We start from the raw sequence: 19,913 nt of genomic DNA, 5'->3' as shown, positions 1-19,913 counted from the left end.
ATATATATATATATATATATATATATATATATATACACTGTATATATATATAAATTATACATATATAAACATTAAGCCACAAATGTTTATATCCAATAAGTGGTTCATCACCTGGCGAATTCGATTTACAGACTGCAGCAACCTCAGCCTTCGGTGACGAGTACTCAACCTTCGATCTTATTTCCGAGGTAGAGCGAATTGGATATTAAAAACGACATAATTTTGTAGCTTAATATTAGTGAATATGAAAAGATTATATAAATATATTATATATATATATATATATATATATATATATATATATATATATATATATGTATATATATATATATATATATATATATATATATATATATATATATATATATATATATATATATATATATATATATATATATATATATATATTTGTAATTGAGTGTTGGTTAATGAATACGACTGAAAAAGAAATTCAAGTTGTTAATAACCTGTTGGATAGCACTGTATATATATTTGGGAAGCGTTGAAGGGACTGAGAGCTGTAGAGACCTGAAAGATTCCGTAAAAAGCAAAGTGCAGACAGAAAGACGATTCAGGGTGTTGTGAAAGGGTTCGTCAGCGTGAAGAGTTTGGAAGACAATAGGCTGGTAAAAAGATGTGGGATCAACTTGCAAACACAAATTAACTAGGGGAGACATACACAGAAGCCAAAGAGGAATAAGAGGCCGGAGGAATGTTAACATTATGAGGACTGAATAAATCATAATATTGAAGAAAACAGCTATATCTCTCCGATCAAAGATAGCGATATTTTTTACAAGTAATTTCCAAAGATGTCAAAGTCGTATCGATGAGGCAGCTGTGTAAGCTGCCAGGGAACTCAAGAAATTCACCCTTGATTTTGGTTTTCAAGATTTTTCTTTTGACTGTAACTAACAAAGGAGGAAGATGAAAGTACTGGCCACAAGTTAACTGATACCTACTCTGCCTTAATTTCGAACTTTTAACATACATTTATTAAGTGTCTTCAGTGGCTTTATTTGCATGGAAAGATTGAAAAATGATGGTTTGGTGAATGTCTAATAATTTAGAGATTGAGAAAGCGTTGGCCGGATAGGGAGGAAGAAATGCTGAAACAGCATGGCTTTAATAAGTAGGATGCTCAACAGTGCATGTGTAAAGTCCCCGCTGAGCGAGTTTTCTATGATGAACCACCCGTTGGAGCTGTAACGGCTCACCGCTCTTTTACGGGAGTTTTGATAAGGAGAGATCTTTCGAGTATATTTCCGAGTGGTATTTCACTCACCCATTTTCTTCTAAAAGACGGTACCCCAGCTTTCCTGAAAGCTCTTTTTCTCTGATATCTAGCATTGCTATACCTAGAAATTCGTGCTGTAAAATCACCGGCTGACACACCTTCCTCAGAAATAGATTTTTCCTCTGTCAAAATCCCTTTTCTTCAATACCGTATCTACAGGATCAGGTCAAGCAAAATAATTCTTTCCTGTATAAATTGTCTATTACTAATTCATTTGTATCTTTATAGAGGGATGAATAAATTTGTTTGTATTTAGCATTTCCCAACGTTTTGTGTGTGTGAGAGAGAGAGAGAGAGAGAGAGAGAGAGAGAGAGAGAGAGAGAGAGAGAGAGAGAGAGAGAGTGTAATTGTCGTTAGTGAGTGCTTCGGTTGTTGGAAGAGGGATGAGGTCGTTAGTTTGTTTACGGCGCTGTCTGTCTGTGGAATATGTGAAGGATTTTTTCGGTTTTGGAGTGAGTCTTTAGTCAGAGCTAGTGCCGGTCAGTGGTTCTTGTGTGGGACAGTTTTGTCGTATGCTTTTCCGGGAGTTGTTGGTTTTCTTGTTGGTGTGCTGTTTGTTTGTGTGTGTGTTCTGTTTCTTTTTTTTTTGTATTTCCTTGTTGTGTTTGTGGTTGTTTGCGGTTGTGGTTGTTACGGCGACCTTTATCCATCTCCAGCAACCGAAGATCGGGGCGAGTGTTGTTCGTTGTTTTGTATTCTGCCACAGCCTCTTTTGCACATGTGTTAGAATGTTATGTCAATTCTTGTGAACTCACTTTTTACATTACTTGTATTTATCCATTGTAATTATTGCCGAGAGTAATTGACCTCAGGTCACCTAAATTCTATTGTATTCCTCTGTGTGACGTCTGCACGGCGCTTTATAAGCGGCCTGCGTTCTGAATAAAGTAGCAGTACCTGTCCTCCTGCTCATTATTTTGCACCTCTTAAACATGCAAAAAAGAGTTGGGTGGTGCAGTGGGGATGTGCATGAGAACTAACATGCAGATGAAAAGTCTTGTGTCTATATGCTGTGCATGAAGCAGTTGATGCGGAAATTTCATACACGTGAGGTTCATCCTTGATTCAGCTGTTAAAGGATGAATATACCAACGACGACTGTTTTTTTTCCTCATGAACCCCTTTCTTTTCAGGGAAGTAGGCTTTGTGTGTTTATATATGAAACTTTCATTATAATTTCCATATCTTCAATTAACCTTTGTAAAATTATTTACCTTTCTTAATTTTCCATTGTTATCCTGTCTCACCATAGTATGGACTTACTTTACGTAACTTAAATTACTATGTGTTTCAGGAAGTTTGAGTCATCGTTTTTTGCCAGTATCTTTCAAACCAATCGATTGATTGGTATGGAACTTTGACCTGATAATTTTCACTGATCTATCCTTCTTACATGAGATACTGTATGTATGTGTATATGTGTATATATATATATATATATATGGGAATAAAAGCACGTTAAAAAAGAAGAAGATATATATGTATATATATATATATATATATGTAATTATATATAGTGTATGTACATATGTATATACATTATATATACATATATATACATGTATATATGTAATGTATATATATATATATATATATATATATATCTATATATATATATATATATATATATATATATATATATATATATATATATATATATATATATATATATATATATATATATATATATATATATATATATATATATATATATATATATATATATATATATATATATATATATATATATATATATATATATATATATATATATATATATATATATATATATATATATATACATATATATATATATATATATATATATATATATATATATATATATATATATATAATATACATATTATAATGTATATATATATATACATATATATATATATATAATCATTATATATATATATATATATATATTATATATATATATATATATATATATATATATATATATATATATATATATGTATATATATATATTATTTATAGATATATCTTTTTATTTAGACCTATATATATAAATCTATATATTATTTTTTATCTCTTCATATAAGCTATAATGAATACATATGTACATACACTATTATTAATCACATATATAAATATATATTTACTGTAATACATTTTATAGTTGACGGACCATTTCCTCTCCTATCGAGGTGTCTTCAGGACTAAATTACAAATTGACAAAAACATTTTTTATTACAACATGAATAAATCTTAATTCTTTTTCTTCTTCAGGAATGTAAAATATGACGTCACTGGAGTGGAATTTGTATTGGTCGGCGGGTCTCATTCTTTCGCTTGTGGCCTTCTCGGCTGCAGTGGCATTTCTGGTGGGTGCGTATTTTTTCGCTCTACCCATTTTTTTTGTGGAAGGGTGAATCTAGGATGTTGACTTTCTGGTTCTCGCCAGTCTTTGGAATGAGGTTGCATGTTTCTATACTTGACTCCATCACTGGAGAACCAGTTTATTGTTTCGACTAAACTACCAGGCATCCATTGTCTCTTCACGGCCCGGCTTAAGTCAAAAAGGGCCATCAGTGGATTTTCAGGAAACCTGGCTTACCTGCTCGTCTTTCACCTTACAGTGGAATGGACTCCTAGGTCTGCAGATGCCCTGGTTATCTCATAACGTTAACAACTAAATCTCCTGCGCTTGTGACAATTATACTGGTATACATAGATACGTGTGTCTCTTGGATGTGTCGTGGCGTGGGTTGTTTTGTGGATCCAACATTCGGATTGAATATTAAGTTTTTATTATTTATTCTTCAAGGTCAACCGTCTGTGGGGTCAGTGAGATTCGCCTAGGAGAGTTTGGCGTCTATGAATTCAGTATTGAAAGTGAAGAGAATCGATGCCGATTACATACTCTTAAGGATCCAGTGTTTGAATATGGAGGTAAGGCAGTGAGGTTGGTTTGCTTCATGTTAGTATTTGTTTTCCAAGAGGAAAATACCTCATCAAATATTGTTTCTTGGTATAAAGCTTATTTTTTTTTAACGCAGTGGTTTTTTGTGTGAATTTCGTAGGAAGGATTCTTTTTTTTAGTTGGCCAGTAGGGAATTCAAAGGATCTTTCATGGACTTCGTGATGATTTTGTTGTTTACTTTTCCATTTAAATGAAAAATTGGTTCTTATGTGTGCAGGTATATAGTTACATTTCCGTATTTTACTAGACTGAATATCTATTAAATTGCCTTGAATATGAAAATAGTATAAAATGCATGATGAGGAAAGTTGTTAGTGCCAGAATTATTATATTTCAGAGTATATTCAATATTCCTGACGGCCATTATGCTCAAAATAACAGTTCTTGACAACTTTTAAATTTAACATCCTTCTTGACTGCTTAATGATTGAAATAACGTTTTTACAGCGCTGGTTATTGCAGCCGCCGTTTACACAGGCATTGCCCTACTGTATGCCCTGTTGTCAGTAGCTTACAAAAAGGGCACACTTAGCTATTTCATCAGATATGGAAAAGCTTCTCAGGAATAGGTAAAGATTATTCATTTTCTGATTTATCTGTACAAAATCATTTTATAGTTGACACCATTTTTCTCCTAAAGGTGTCTTCAGGACTAAATTACAAATTGACAAAATTATTTTTTTATTACAACATGCAGACTTATTCCAGAAACCCTTAAATGTTAAATCCTATTTCACTGGAGTGGAATTTGTACATATCTAGTCTCATTCTTTCGCAGTGCTTCAACAGTGATTAGCTGGTGGTTGGTTTTTATACCCATTTTTTTGTGGAAGGGTGAATCTAGGATGTTGACTTTCTGGTTCTCGCCAGTCTTTGGAATGAGGTTGCTATTTCTATACTTGACTCCATCCTGGAGAACCAGCACTATAGACTAAACAACCAGGCATCCATAATTCACAGCTTAAGTCAAAAGGGCCACAGTGGATTTTCCAGGAAAAGTGGCTCACTTTTATGATCTTTCAGGGTTAGTTTTGTCAACTAAACCATAGGATTATATATATACATATATACGTGTGTGTATTGTTTTGTGGATCCAACATTCGGAAGTATTAAGTTTTATTATTTATTCTTCAAGGTCAACCGACAGTGGCTAAAATCACTGGACACATTATGAATTCAGTATTGAAAGTGAAGAGAATCGCTTACATATTTTTTCTTGGAGGTAAGGCAGTGAGGTTGGTTTGCTTCATGTTAGTATTTGTTTTCCAAGAGGAAATGTCTCATCAAATATTGTTTCTTGGTAAAAATTTTTTTAACGCATTTTAAAAATTTCGTGGAAGGATTCTTTTTTATTTGGCCAGACAAACGATCTTTCAGGGATGTCAGAAAAATTTGTTGTTTACTTTTCCATTTAAATAAAAATTGGTTCAAACGTACAAAATAGTTACATTTCCGTATTTTACAGACTGAATATTATTAAATTGCCTTGAATTATTGAAAATATATAAAATGTTATGATGAGGTTTGTTATATACATACATTATATTTCATATTATATTATATAATATATATATTATATAAAATAACATATTCTTGACAACTTTAAATTTATATATATGCTTAATGATTGAAATAACGTTTTTATATGGTTATATGCATATATATATTGCCCTATATATTGTCATATATATATAAATATATATTATATTTCATCAGATATGGAAAAGCTTCACAGTCAGGTATGCCATGTATATTTTAATGATGTTATCTGTACAAAATCATTGCTATTGCACCGTTTTTTGTAAAGGAAGATTACCACGTTTCAATATTATTTTTTCAGAACAAACCATGTCAACTTATTCCAGAAAGAAATGTTAAATCCTATTTCCTTAAGTTGTACATATCTAGTATTTCTCCGCAGTGCATCAACATGATTAGCTACATTGGTTTATATACATACATACATACATATATATATATATATATATATATATATATATATATATATATAAATCAGATATATAATATATATATAAATATATATAATATATAAAAATATATATAATATATATATAATATATATATATAAATATATATATATATATATATATATATATATATATATAATATATATATATATATAATGTGTGTGTGTATGTAAAACTAATTTATCTTTAGTTTTGTCAATGGGATCCTCCAAAGCGATAGTACAAAATAAGCCTCCAGCCAGACAGAGGCTAAAATCACTGGACACATTTAGAGGGTAAGCGAGCTTATTTTATCTTGGCAAGACAGTCGGGAAATGTGGAATGCTTTTACCTGTTAAATGTCTGCATATCATTTCCTTAAACCAAAAATTTTTGAGAGGCATTTTAAAAATGTGAAGCTAAGGTGTTATTTCCCAGACAGACGTTCAGGATGTCAGAAAAAAATCACCTTATGGTTAATAAATATTAGTCAAACGTACAAAAACGTAGCTTTGCTATTTTCAGAAAAATTATGTGGGCTTTTGAGTTATTGTTTTTATCCTGCAATGTTATATTGTGGTTTGTTATATACATACATTATATTATATTATATTATATACAGTATATTATATTATATATATATATATATATATATATATATATATATATATATATATATATATATATATATATATATATATATATATATACACACACACACACACACACAATACATAGTATATATATACTGTATATATATATAATATATATGCTCATTTGCAGAATTAGCATTGTCGTTATGATCTTTGTCAACTACGGCTCTGGCCAGTACTGGTTCATGGAACATGCCACCTGGAACGGTCTTCAAGTAGCAGATTTGGTCTTTCCTTGGTGAGATTGATTATTACACTTCCTCAGCTGTTGTTACTAACCCAGTTTTTAAGTTTTGGTGTTGCCTATTTTGCTTAAAAGTTTCATATTTTGATATAAAACAGTCTGTATGTACATCCTGATAGCATGAAAGTAATGCACTGTGCATTAATTTATCCAGTGATTCTAATTAATATCAAGTAAGTCCAGTTTAAAAATAGTTAAGTAAAACTGACTTTGGCATGGCTTAAATATTTTACAGTATTTTCAAGAGATTTCCATTAGTGGAAAAAAATACTAATACCTCAAGCAGATATAGTGTTTTCAATAAGTTTTGAATTCCAGGTTCATGTGGATAATGGGTGTCTGCATTCCCATGGGCTTAAGATCAGCCCTTAGACGTAAAACCCCCAAAACAAAAATATTCCTCAGGATTTTGAAAGTAAGAAAACACTCATTTTGACTGTTAGTTCCTATGTGCATTTTGTTTACTGTACTTAAATAATGTGTGATAGCTCATATGTATTCATGGCATACACACGTAACTAAATTTTACTTTTGGCCATAAATCATTCACTCCCCTCCAGGTAAACATTTGAGCCATAAACATGTACCATATTCTCAAAACAGTGACCCTGGATTTCGACGTAATGTTTCCTTAATAAGGAACCTCCAGGCACATCATATCATTACGAGTAGCACTGAAGCATTCTCCACAGCATGTTTGCAAACTGACTGTTCCTTCTTACTCTCAGAATATGTTTTATGGTCCCATTTTTTAACCTCTAATAATATTTATATATTCTGCACATGAAGCTTTAGTAATAACTCACATACACAGTAGTAGTTTTTTTATTACTTTTGCACCTGATGTATTCCTAAACCGTTAGTAAACCTGCTTGTCAACCCTACTGGTAATCCTATTGAAGATTAAACTGAATCTTAAAGTTAAAATTCAAATAACCGTGTGCCTTTTAGGAGTGAAAAATTTATCCAGAATTGCTATTCTAAAAAGCTGAAATAACTAAATACTGTGTAAAAATTAAAAAAAAAAGCTTGATCCAGTCTAGTACTAAATTTTGTTTTAGTACTAAATTTTGTCTCCTAAGATATGATAAGCAGTTGTATGAATGTACTGACTAGGAGATTTTATAAAGAAGGGCAAATGGCTAAATTATTGTAGGTGAAACACCAGCTGCAAATGAAGGTGAAGATTGACATTCAGTGTCAGTGGCATTAGTACAAAGTAGGCTACTCCTCTTTTCCTTAATTTCATATGCATCTCAGTTCTTTTATAGGCTTCCGTCAGAGTTAGAAGTGAAAGGATTAAAAATCATTTCAAAAACTGACTTAAATGATTTGTTTGCAATTTTACAGAGATCAATCAAACTCTTCGTGCTGGGCATCATCTTAAACTCCCTAGGTGGATGGATTGAGCTTGCACGCTATCGTATCCCAGGAGTTCTTCAGCGCTTTGGTATCTGTTACCTGGTAGTTTCAACAGTTGCTCTTATCTTCTCACCCCAAGAACCTCCTCAGTATCAGGTTAGTTATTTGCACATGAAAGTGCTCTGACGTTGTAAAATTAAATTTTTTACCATTTTATTACACCATTAATTTCTTTATTTTGATGTCAGTTTATTTTAGTAACTGGTAACTGGTGCAAATAAAAAGTAGTTAAGGTTTAGCAGTAATTTTTTTTATATTAAAATTTTTTCATTGTAATTTTTAAAGGTGGTAACTTTTGGTAACTTGGTCAGTGGAAGACGTATTTTGAGGATTTGTTGAATGGGAAAGGAAAAATCAGAGCTGAATGACACAAGAGTGGAAAGAGTTGGTGTAAGTTTGAAAGTGCATATAGAAGGAATTGATGAGGTTTTAGGAAAGCCATCTTGAAGTTGAGGAATGAAACGACACCATAAGTTTGTAAGATTACAGAGACCCTGCAATTCAGTGGACCAGATATGATTGAATGGCTCATCAGTGTGTGTTAGGTACGTCTGGATTCCCAACAATAAACCCAAGAACAATACAGACGTCTTTATGAATTATTATTTAGGAAATTAGGTTAATATGCACATTGACAGGCGAGCTTGCTTCTAGTACAACAGCTGTAACTGCACAAGGCCAGTGTAGTATACAATGCGTACAGACATCCATTTGAATGATAAAACTTATGAATTCTGTCTTTTCACTTTTACAAGGTTCCAGTGTTCAACTTTTTCAAGACCTTTCATCTCCAGTGTTTTTTTTTCTTTGTGACAGAGCAATGTAGGCATATTTATGTCAGATGTTATACAGATCATTCCACAGTGGGCAGTGCACATCGTGATTGTTATCACTCATACACTTATCACATTCCTTCTGCCCGTACCTGGATGTCCAACGTAAGTTTATAAGTTATTGTTCGTTACTGTTAAAGCTATAGATGGCTGTGGTGATATAATGAATGTTGTTCAAATAATAGAAAATTTTCTACCCATACATATACAAGTTTGTGTCAATATTTTTCTTGTATTTAAATGACGGTATGAGAAAGATTACATTTGCTAGGGTACTGAACACTGAATATCAAACATAAAGCTGTTTGGCCCTTACTACAATCACAGTGGTTACCTTGGACCTGGTGGAATAGACCTATTAGTCAACGGAACAGGCTCACCTAACTGCATAGGAGGGGCTGCTGGCGAAGTAGATCGCTTCATACTGACCAGTGCCCATTTGTACCAGAATCCCACAGCTAAGCAGGTGTACCATGCTGGAGCTTTTGATCCAGAGGGAGTTTTAGGTAAGTTATATAAACTAGTGTCACTGATATTTGGCTACAAATTACAGTAGGTAGTTTTCACTTGACATACCTCTACATTATGCAGATTCAACTTTGTACAATTCACATTATGCAAATTCAAATTTGCACAATTCACATTATGCAAATTCAACTCTGCACAAAGAGTTTAGAGAGAAATCTGTATTCCCCCAAAGCAAAGCAGACACTGTACAATACAAGCATGTAGCCAGTATTAACTAGTGACCTGTGCAGGATACTGTGCCAAAAAGTATTTTAAAAAATACTGTACTATATGAAGAAAAATGACATTTTTATAATAAAATTAAGTTTTATATATACTTACCAAGTACTGTAATTACTTAGCTAATGATTATGCTCCCACGGCATCCTAAATTCAAAATTTGCAGTAACGCATCAGTTGGAAGGGGGGGGTGGTGACAGGTCCTGCCCACTGCAACGGGGGCGTAGGAGCGACTAACCGCCAGCAGTGTCATTCTATTTTATTGCCGCACAGTCCATGAAAAAGGGGAGGGGAGGGAGGGCTCTGATTCAGTAATTACTTGGTAAGTATATATAAAACTTAATTTTATTATAAAAATGTCATTTTTATATAAGTAACTTACCCAGGGGCATCATTTAGGGGGGGCTGGGGGCAGGTGCCCCCAGCCTCAATTTGCCCCCCCTCACCCCACCAAGCCCCAAGAAGTAACAGCAGCTGGTTTTCCATTATTCCTACCAAAATTCAAATGTGTCATCACATTAAGTTATATATATATCTATTTTATGTGCTTCAAAAAGCACATAAAATAGCTCAAAATAAAAAAAAACCTCAGGCGATTAGGCTCGCTTCACTCGCCAAACTGCCTTTGCGCCCCCCCCCATCAAAAATCTGAAATGACGCCCCTTAACTTATCAAGTAATTACTTGGCTGAATCCCACATTGCAAAGGGGGTGGGATGAATGGAATGATCTGTTAAAAAAACATTAAAGGAGTAATGACTTGAACTAGAAAAGAATGGCTAGCACTAAAACAATGCTTGTCGCTTCCTTAACTGGTAAGAGAGCAACAGCAGGAGAATACTGCCTCTGGTTGGTGCTCATCTTGACCTGTAGTGGCACAGTGAGGAGCTGAGAGTAGCCTCTACATCAGTGGAAGATGTGCCTGATCGCTGACAAGACGTATGCAGGAAAAAAGTTGCTCTTTCCTTGGGCGCAGTACCACAAATCAACAACCAGAATTCAACGTCACCTGCCCTGACACAGCAAACCACTACCCATCCAAAGAACCGTTGGGTACTCCAGGTACAAAGTACCCCCAGGCTCCCCAAAAAACTCGACACCCTAGATCAAGGTGAAGAGACAGGCATTGTGGGTATCGATGGGATAACATACTTGTTACCTATTTTAACTTTTCTGTACAATATTATGCATACTTCCTAATTTAGCTTATTATCAAGGTAATCAATATGCCTGTGCTTCAGTGCATTTTATAAATTTTGTAACTATTCAGTACAGTCAACCCCTGATATTCGTGGGGGATAGGGACCACAAACACCTGCGAATAAAGGCAGTCCCCGGTTAACGGCAGGGGTTCTGTTCCTGGCTGAGCACTATTAGTGCTGTTATCGGTGATAATAGCACCAATAACCCGCTCAACGGTGGATATTGGCGCTGAAAATCCAGTTAACGGCGTCGCTAGACACGTGCCGTAAAACCAGATCGCCATTAACCGATACCTGTAGCTAAAATCTGCGAATACTTGACATCCCCCTCTAAAAATGCTTATAATTGGCTATTTAAATAGTTCAAAAACCAGGCCCCATCTAAAAACATTTATAACTGCTTATTTTAATAGTTCAGACACCAAATGTATACCTTAAACTATCATCCTTCACAGAATATATGTACCTTAAGCACCGTTAAAGCGCCAATAATGATGAAAAACCAACTTACGGTGCGGCGCTGGAACGGATCCCCCACCGAAGTCGGTGACACTGTATTAATGTTTGAAAATCAGTAAATAATTTTTTATCAGGAAAAAATTGGATGTAGCCATGAAAATACAGTAATTAGTGAATATTTCTCAATGAAAATATCCACGAATTACCAAATTTTTTGCGCAAATAATTCAGTGGTAAGTTCCACAGAAAAATCAGCAAAAAGGTGAAGCTGCGAATCCTAAACCGCAAATAGGCAGGGGTCAACTATACACTACAGTACAGTATTATAAAGCTAAGTGAAGTGGGTGGATAGTGCAGACACCTTAAGCAAGGTCTATGGGATAGTCCACTTACATCAGGAAAGAAATATACTTGGTATTTGTAGTTCAAGGTCAGAGTTTGCAAATAATCATTAAATAAACTAAAATTGTTTAGATACCCTGTACATCAGTTCACTACTGACATGTTACTTGATGTTCAGTGCTCAACAGTAAGCTTGTAAGCTATTGTTAGAAACTACTTAAGACTCATAAAATCAACTATATATCAGAACAAGAACTCATCATTACTGTTCAAACTAATTTACAGGCAGTATGACTTCAGTCTTCCAAGTATTTTTAGGCTTGCAAGCTGGTATGACTTTGCAAGCATTTACGTCTCACCGGAGCAGAATTATAAGATGGCTAGTGTGGGCAGCTATCACTGGAATTATTGGTGCTGGTCTGTCTTCTGCATCTATGAATGATGGGGTCATTCCACTGAATAAAAATCTGTGGTAAGTTTGTTTTGCTTTCGTTGCAATGGGAGTATTTAATCCTCGGTTCCGATTTTAAATATGCTGTGGCATGTTCTTATATATGAAACATTATAGAGGGATGAATAAATTTGTTTTTATTTAGCATTTCCCAACGTTTTGTGAGAGAGAGAGAGAGAGAGAGAGAGAGAGAGAGAGAGAGAGAGAGAGAGAGAGAGAGAGAGAGAGTGTGTGTAATTGTCGTAAGTGAGTGCTTCGGTTGTTGGAAGAGGGATGAGGTCGTTAGTTTGTTTACGGCGCTGTCTGTCTGTGGAATATGTGAAGGATTTTTCAGTTTTTTTGGGAGTCTTTAGTCAGAGCTAGTGCCGGTCAGTGGTTCTTGTGTGGGACAGTTTTTGTCGATGCTTTTCTGGGAGTTGTTGGTCTTCTTGTTGGTGTGCTGTTTATTTGTGTGTGTGTGTTCCGTTTTTTTTTTTGTATTTCCTTGTTGTGTTTGTGGTTGTTTGCGGTTGTGGTTGTTACGGGTGCCTTTATCCATCTCCAGCAACCGAAGATCAGGGTGAGTGTTGTTTGTTGTTTTGTTTGTGGTTTGAATTCCGCCACATAAATTTGGCGCCCAACGTGGGGCTGTTGTAAAATAGCCAAGTTAAGATTGTTTGTGGTGGGTCGAGTGAGAGTAAGAGGTCAGGATGAGTGAGATAGAGAAACTGAGAGAGGAACTCCCGAGTGGCTAGGAACTGGGCAGGCTGGAGGAGGAGAATGGGAGGCTGAGGAGTGAGAATGAGGAGTTGAGGAGTCAGTTGGAGGAGATGGGAGGAATGCTAAGAAGTGCAAAAGAAGAAATGAAAGGGGAGATGAAAGAGTCAGAAGAGAGAATGGAAGAGAGGATGGATAAAAAGTTGGAGGAAATGATGAAAAGTGTGGAAGAAATGATGAAAGGTATGTTCAAGGGTGTTTTTGGAGAAGGGGCTGTTGGAGGCAGGTTCTCTGGAACGTGTGAAGGGGCAAGAGAGAAAGAAAAGGAGGAAGAAGTGAATGGAAGCGTAAGTGATGAAAGTGATATGGGAATAGGAAGTAAGAAATGAGGAATGAAAGGCAGGGTAAGGAAAAGGGGAATGAAAAGCAAGGGAAGGAACAGAGGGAAAGTAAGGATAAGTCAGGGGAAGAAAAGGGAAAAAGGGAAAGGAAAGGAAACTGGTAAGAAGGGTAAGGAAGTGGGAAAGGCCGGAAAGAAGGGAGAGGGTGAAGGCAGTAGTGATAGTGAGGTGGATGGAGGCGAGTGGATAAAAGTGGATAAAAGAGGGGAAGAAGAGTGTAATGAGTAAGATGAATGTAAGTGCAGAAGTGGACTCTTTGTATTCGGAAGAGGGTATGAAAGGACCGAGTGAAAGTAAAGAAAGTGAGAGAGAAAGTGAGAAAGAAGTGAGAAAGGCTATGTATGTGAGGGAGGTACCCCGTGTGAAAAGTATAATGAGTATGGAATTAGGGATGTGCATGATTTCTTTAGGGAGTATGAAAGGTTTTGTCAGGACAAGTATGGGGAAAGTAAGAGAGTGTGGGCACGAGAATTAGGAGAGTATTTGACTGGGTTTTACTTGATATGTATAGGGTTATTATGAGTGTGGGGGATGTTGAGTATGACAAGGTGAAAGCTAGACTAGTTGAGCAAGCGAGGCGTATGAAAGCGAGTGTTAAGTATAAGAGGAAGAATGAATTTGATGAGGCAAGAATGAAAGCTGGGAAACCTTGTCACTGTATGCTTGTAGGTTGGAAACGTTGGCAAGGAAGAAGTTTGGGGATGATGGGATAGATGAATGTAAGGAGTTAGTACGGAAGTTGTTAGGGACAGTGCCAGATGGAGTTAGAGAATTTGTGAACTTGAAGCGGAAGGAGAAGAAAAGATGGACGAATGAAAGGTTGACTTGGGGAGAAATTTTGGAAATTGTAGAAGATTATGAGCTTGACAGGGTTATAAAAGAGAGCAGAAGTGTAAGTGTAAGGGCTGGGGTAGATGAGAGGATACCAGAGTTCGGAAGCTTTAGGGATGCAGTGTTGAGGGGCCCAATGAGAATGGCCGATAGTGTAATAGATAGGAGTGTAAGAGCAAGTAATGTGAGGTGCCAGGAGGATGAATGATGGGTTTGTAAGGGAACAACGGGTTGGACGGGTTAGGGATAGTAGTGTACAAAGGGGGAAGGTCGGTGAGTGGAAGTCGAGCGAAGTGTTTTAGATGTGGAAAGGAAGGACATACAAAGAATGAGTGTAGGTGGGCTTTAGGAGCGTGTTTCGGGTGTGGGCAATCGGGACATTTGGTAAGGGAGTGTATGAAAGATAGGGGTTAAATGCTGCAGGTGCGGACAGGTGGGTCATATTGCTAATGGTTGTAGGGGTACCCCGAGTGAATGTAATATGTGGCAACTGTGGTAAGAATGGGCATTATGCGAGAATGTGTTCAGAACCGAGAGCGAAGTGTGACGAATGTGGAATGGAAGGGCATGTATCAAGTGTATGTAGACGAAAGAGGGTGACTGTGACAGCGAATTCGGGAAACTGAGTGTGAAGGGGTTCAAATGGGTGGATCCTCCAGGATGCAAACGGTGCGTGTGATGCATGTACGTGAGGGGTTGTTGCATGAGGAGGTTTTGCTGGAAAGACTGACGAGTGCATGAGTGTGCAAGTGTGTTGTAAGGGAGTAAGATTGATTGCCTTAGTAGATACCGGGTGTAGTATGAATGTCATATTTAAGAATGGATGTGAGAAATTGAGGAATACGTGTGAGATTAGGAACTGTCGGGGAAGTAAGAGGGATTGGAAATTTAGGGGTAGCAGTGGTTGGAAGAGTGTGTGAACGGTTAGAAATTGGGGGTGTAGTGATGGATGAAAGTGATTTTTGTGTGATTGAGAGTACGAATGATAAATATGATATTTTATTGGGATGTGAGTTTTTGAAAAAATGCGGGATGGTGGTCCGTCCTAGTATGAATGTAATTGAATTACGTATGAAAGGGGATGTGGTTGGGGAATTGTATTTGGGAAGGATGGTAGGGTTGAGCAAAAATTGTGGAAGAGAGTGCCTGTAATTGCGACAGAGAGGGTAAAAGTGCCATGAGATTGGAGAAGTTGTGAGTGTGAAAGTGGCATGGCCGGATAGCCTCGGGATAGCCAACAATGATAGGTGTGAGTATGTGGTTGAGGGAATAGATATAAATAAATTAGTCAGGGCAAATGTGTGTGTATATGATGGGGTTTTGAACATGGGAGATCCGAGGGTATATATAACGTCATTGCCGAGTGTCAGGAAGAAGCGAGTCCGAGGAATATGTGAGGGAGATTATGTGGGAATATTACGTGCGTTGGTGAATGTGGATGATGAGAGTACGTGAAGGTGCGGCAGGTGATGACAGGTGATTTGAAAGGAGCTAAAGATTGGACGTATGAGGAGTTGAAAGAAAGAGTAAAGGTAGATGAAAATGTAAGTGATAACGTAAGAGAACGATTGAGGAGAATGTTGTGGGATAGGCAGGGGGCATTGAGTCGTGGTGACGAGGATTTTGGGGATCAAGCTTCCCGAATTTAAAATAGTTCTGGAAGACGACACCCCATATATCAGCGTCCCGACATTTTTCTCCGTCTATCAATCGTGAGATAGAGGAGCAGTGTGAGGAGCTTGAGAGGGTGGGAGTGATTGAAAGGAGTACGAGCGCCTGGAATAGCCCCATTGTACCGGGCACGTAAGCCAGATGGAAGTTTGCGAATGTGTGGGATTATCGGAAGGTGAATGAAGTAACTGTGAAAGAGCGATTCCCGATGAATGTGGTGTCTGATTGTGTGTACAAGATGAATGGAATGAAAGTGTTTACAAAATTAGATTTGGTAAGGGGCTATTACCAGATGCCTCTGGAGGAAGGAGCAGGCATATTACGGCCTTTTCTAGTAGTTCCTGCCACTACCAGTTCCGGAGATTGAGTTTCGGACTGGCTAATGCGCCTGCTGCCTTCCAAAGGGCAATGAATGTGGTTCTGGCTGGGTTTGATCGCAAGAAGGTAACTGTTTTTATAGATGATATTTTGATTGCGAGTGAGACTGTAGAAGAGAATATGGAACTGCTTGAACGAGTGTTAGAAAGGTTGGAAGAAGTAGGAATAAAAGTAAAACTTGAAAAGTGTGCTTGGTTGGCTGGGGAGGTGGAATTCCTAGGTCATATGGTGAGTGAAAGAGGTGTAAGGAAGAGTGATAAGTTCGTGAATAAGGTAAAGGAATTTCACGTCCATGGACCGTCTGTGAGTTGAAAGGGATTTTTGGGTTTAATTGAGTTTGGAAGGAAGTTTATAAAGGATTGTTCAGGATCGGGAAACCACTTACTGAATGGACGGGGAAGAGAAATTGTGTAAGATTGAAATGGGATGAGCAAATGATCGAAGCGTTCGAGAGATTGAAAGAGGAGGCTGCAAGAGACGTGGCGTTGGCTTTCCGGACTATAGTGAGAATGCGAATAAACTAGAACTGTATACGGATGCAAGTAAATATAGTATGGGAGGATGCTTGGTACAAATGCAGAAGGCGAATGGGGAGAACAATTGAGAGTAATTGCGTATGTGAGCAAGGCGTTTGGAAAGGCAGAGTTGAATTATTCAGTGATTGAAAAGGAACTGGCTGCAATAAGGTTTTGTGTGAAAGCGTTGAAAGTATTTTTATATGGGGTAGATTTTGTGATACGGACGGACCATCGACCGCTAGTATATATGGTTAAAAGGAGAGTGTGAATGCTAGAATTGCGAGAACGATAGAGGATTTGAATGAGTTTAGTTTTAAGGTAGAGTATGTGCAAGGTAGACAGAATATTGTTGCGGATGCTATGTCGCGTATGTGGACTGAACGAGATGATAGGGTTAGGAGCGACTGGGACCCGGACCAAGTACCTGTAGGATTTGTGGTAAAGCAACAGTATGTAGGGGAGAATCGAGTGTTGGAATGTCTGTTTGGGGGTTGAGTAATTTGGAAACAAATGGGTTGATTGACGGAGTACCTGCAAGCATGAACGAGTTACGTGAAAAGGTGATGAATGAGATGCCGGAAGGAGGAGTGCGTGAGGAAGGAAGGAATTAGATGAGGAGGAAAAGTTAGTGAAAGTGTTGTTGGTAGTGGCTGAAATGTTTAAAATTACAGTACGATTGTTCTTTGGATGGAATAGGCCGGTGGAGTATAAAGGAAGGGTGAATGAAAAAATGGTACGAATGTGATTTTAAATGTTCACTGTGGAAAGGATACTTGTAGCTGGCTGGTTAAGAAAGGTGATTTTAGGGAAAATGAGGGAATAAGGGGTAGGGTTGAGGATATCGTTGAAGATGAATGCGATGAGGATGGTTGTGAGGAAGCTAAGCAGGTGAATGTAGCCGTGAGAGCGTGTATGCATGGCGAAAGGTAAATTAGTAACGAATGTAGTGGTGGATCAGAATAAATATTGTAGTTTGGTAGACACGGGAGCACAAGTGTCGTTAGTGAGTAGTACAGTAGTTAGTGAATTGGAAAGGTGCGATTGGGATATAAAAGAAAAATCAACGAGTGTAAGGATACATGGTTTGGGACAAGGGAGTGTGTTAGTATGGGAGGAGGTACAATTAAAAATTCAGTTAGGGGATTTGAAATAATACATAATTTTGTAGTGATGGATGAGAATGATATGCCAACATGTTTTTATTAGGAATTGATTTTATGAGAATGCATGATATAAGTGTGGGATGTCGGGAGGAATTTTAGGAAAGGGCGGCAGGGAAATAACGAAGGTTAAAGGAGGGGATGTGTCTAAAACTAGTTTTGTAGGTATGGTAGATATTGCAAGGAGTGAAAATGATTTGTTGAGTGAAGAGGAAATTAAGCAGATGCAAAATCAGTGCATGAAAATAAATATGTTAAGAGAGTGTGTTAGGGGTGTAAGAGTAGGAAGTTGGCCGTCTGAGTTAGAAGTGTATAAGCGAAGTGCTAAGAGATTTGTTGTATGTAAAGGTATAGTTTATTTTTTTGCATCAGGAAGGAATATGGGATGGGGAAGTGTATGTGCCAGTATTTTCGGAAGACGCAGCTGTGGGTATGTGTTTATTGGTGCATAATAGGTTTGGGCATCTGGGGAAAAATAAATTATGGGAATGTATGAGAGAGATTGTATGTGCCTGGATTGAGTAAAATTTGTGCGGATGTAGCGATTACGTGTGCGGACTGTCAGAAGGGTAAGTATCAAAGTGTGCATGCGAATCCACCTGTGTTGCGATTGCAGATGAAAGAGTTATTTGAGATGGTTGTGATTGATTGTGTGTCGTTGCCTGTGACTGCTAGAGGACATGTGGGAATGGTTGTAATGGTAGATCATTTGAGTAAGTTTGCATATGCGGTAGCGATTGAACAAAAAGAGTGAGACTGTGGCGAGAATGGTGGGTCAAGTGATGTTGCCAATGCGTGTGCAAGCCGACGCGAATGTTGAGTGACAATGGGCCTGAATTTGTTGGATGGGAGTTTGAGCAAATGTTGCGTGATTGGGGCATAGAACATGTGTACTCTACGCCGTATATGCCCAGTGCGAATGGATTGGCGGAACGAACGGTGAGAACGTTGACAGAGATATTACGATGATGAGTGAATGTGATAATGATTGGGATGTAAGCGTTGGGCGAGCGTTGTGGGTATACAACGCCACTGTGCATAAGGGTATTGGTATGTCTCCGTGTAAATATGTGTTAAATTTTGAAAAGATAGTGAGACCGAGATTGGGTCTATCTGAGAATGATAGGGAGGTATGGAAGAAGGCATGAAAGGTTTGAAAGTTAAAAGGTGGGCGAGAAAGTGTTGAAAGAAGTAATCGAGAAAGGGCGGTTGAATGTAAATAAAGTGCGTGAAAAATTTGAGGGTCCGTATGAGGTGTTGGAAGTTGGTCCCAGTGGGCTTAGTTATGTTGTAGGGGAAGTATGTGTAGATGGTAGTGTGAGAGAAATGTGAGCGCATCATAACCAGTTGCGTAGATGGAAGGATGTACCGGAATATGTGAGAGAGAATGGGGTGTATAAATGGTTGAAATCGAATGTGGGTGAACCAAGTATGCATGAGAGCTTGTGTATGGAGGATCAGCAATTTGTTTTGGTAGAGTATGGTAAAAAACGTAAGAAAGGGAAGAACGTAAGTAAACTGAATGGTCGTAAGTTGTGTGATAGGGGTGAGTGCCAAAGTGGAAATGAGTGATAAAGCGTGTAATACGGATGAATGGGATGGTATGGATAGAACGATAGCATATGCGGGTTTGATATAACTGAGTTGACTGAACGTGTAGGGGTTGGTGAGCGGTTGGAGGTGAGCGAAAA

General features: G+C 37.2%; 1 protein-coding gene across 1 annotated transcript in view; it reads left to right on the top strand.

The window, feature by feature from the left end:
- Hgsnat (Heparan-alpha-glucosaminide N-acetyltransferase) overlaps positions 1-19,913 on the top strand; it is a 36,685-nt gene that overhangs the window by 9,532 nt on the left and 7,240 nt on the right. The window contains exons 4-13 of the mRNA XM_067083729.1: positions 4,093-4,217; positions 4,696-4,802; positions 6,089-6,194; positions 6,427-6,511; positions 6,999-7,106; positions 7,431-7,527; positions 8,463-8,630; positions 9,351-9,472; positions 9,695-9,873; positions 12,402-12,588. Of these exons, the coding sequence (XP_066939830.1) occupies positions 4,093-4,217; positions 4,696-4,802; positions 6,089-6,194; positions 6,427-6,511; positions 6,999-7,106; positions 7,431-7,527; positions 8,463-8,630; positions 9,351-9,472; positions 9,695-9,873; positions 12,402-12,588 (1,284 nt within the window). The remainder of the gene's footprint in view (positions 1-4,092; positions 4,218-4,695; positions 4,803-6,088; positions 6,195-6,426; positions 6,512-6,998; positions 7,107-7,430; positions 7,528-8,462; positions 8,631-9,350; positions 9,473-9,694; positions 9,874-12,401; positions 12,589-19,913) is intronic.

This window comes from Macrobrachium rosenbergii, chromosome 41 (assembly GCF_040412425.1).
Source record: "Macrobrachium rosenbergii isolate ZJJX-2024 chromosome 41, ASM4041242v1, whole genome shotgun sequence".
Lineage (NCBI taxonomy): Eukaryota > Metazoa > Arthropoda > Malacostraca > Decapoda > Palaemonidae > Macrobrachium > Macrobrachium rosenbergii.
Note: the sequence above shows the minus strand (reverse complement) of the source record. Positions and strands in the feature narration are given on the sequence as shown.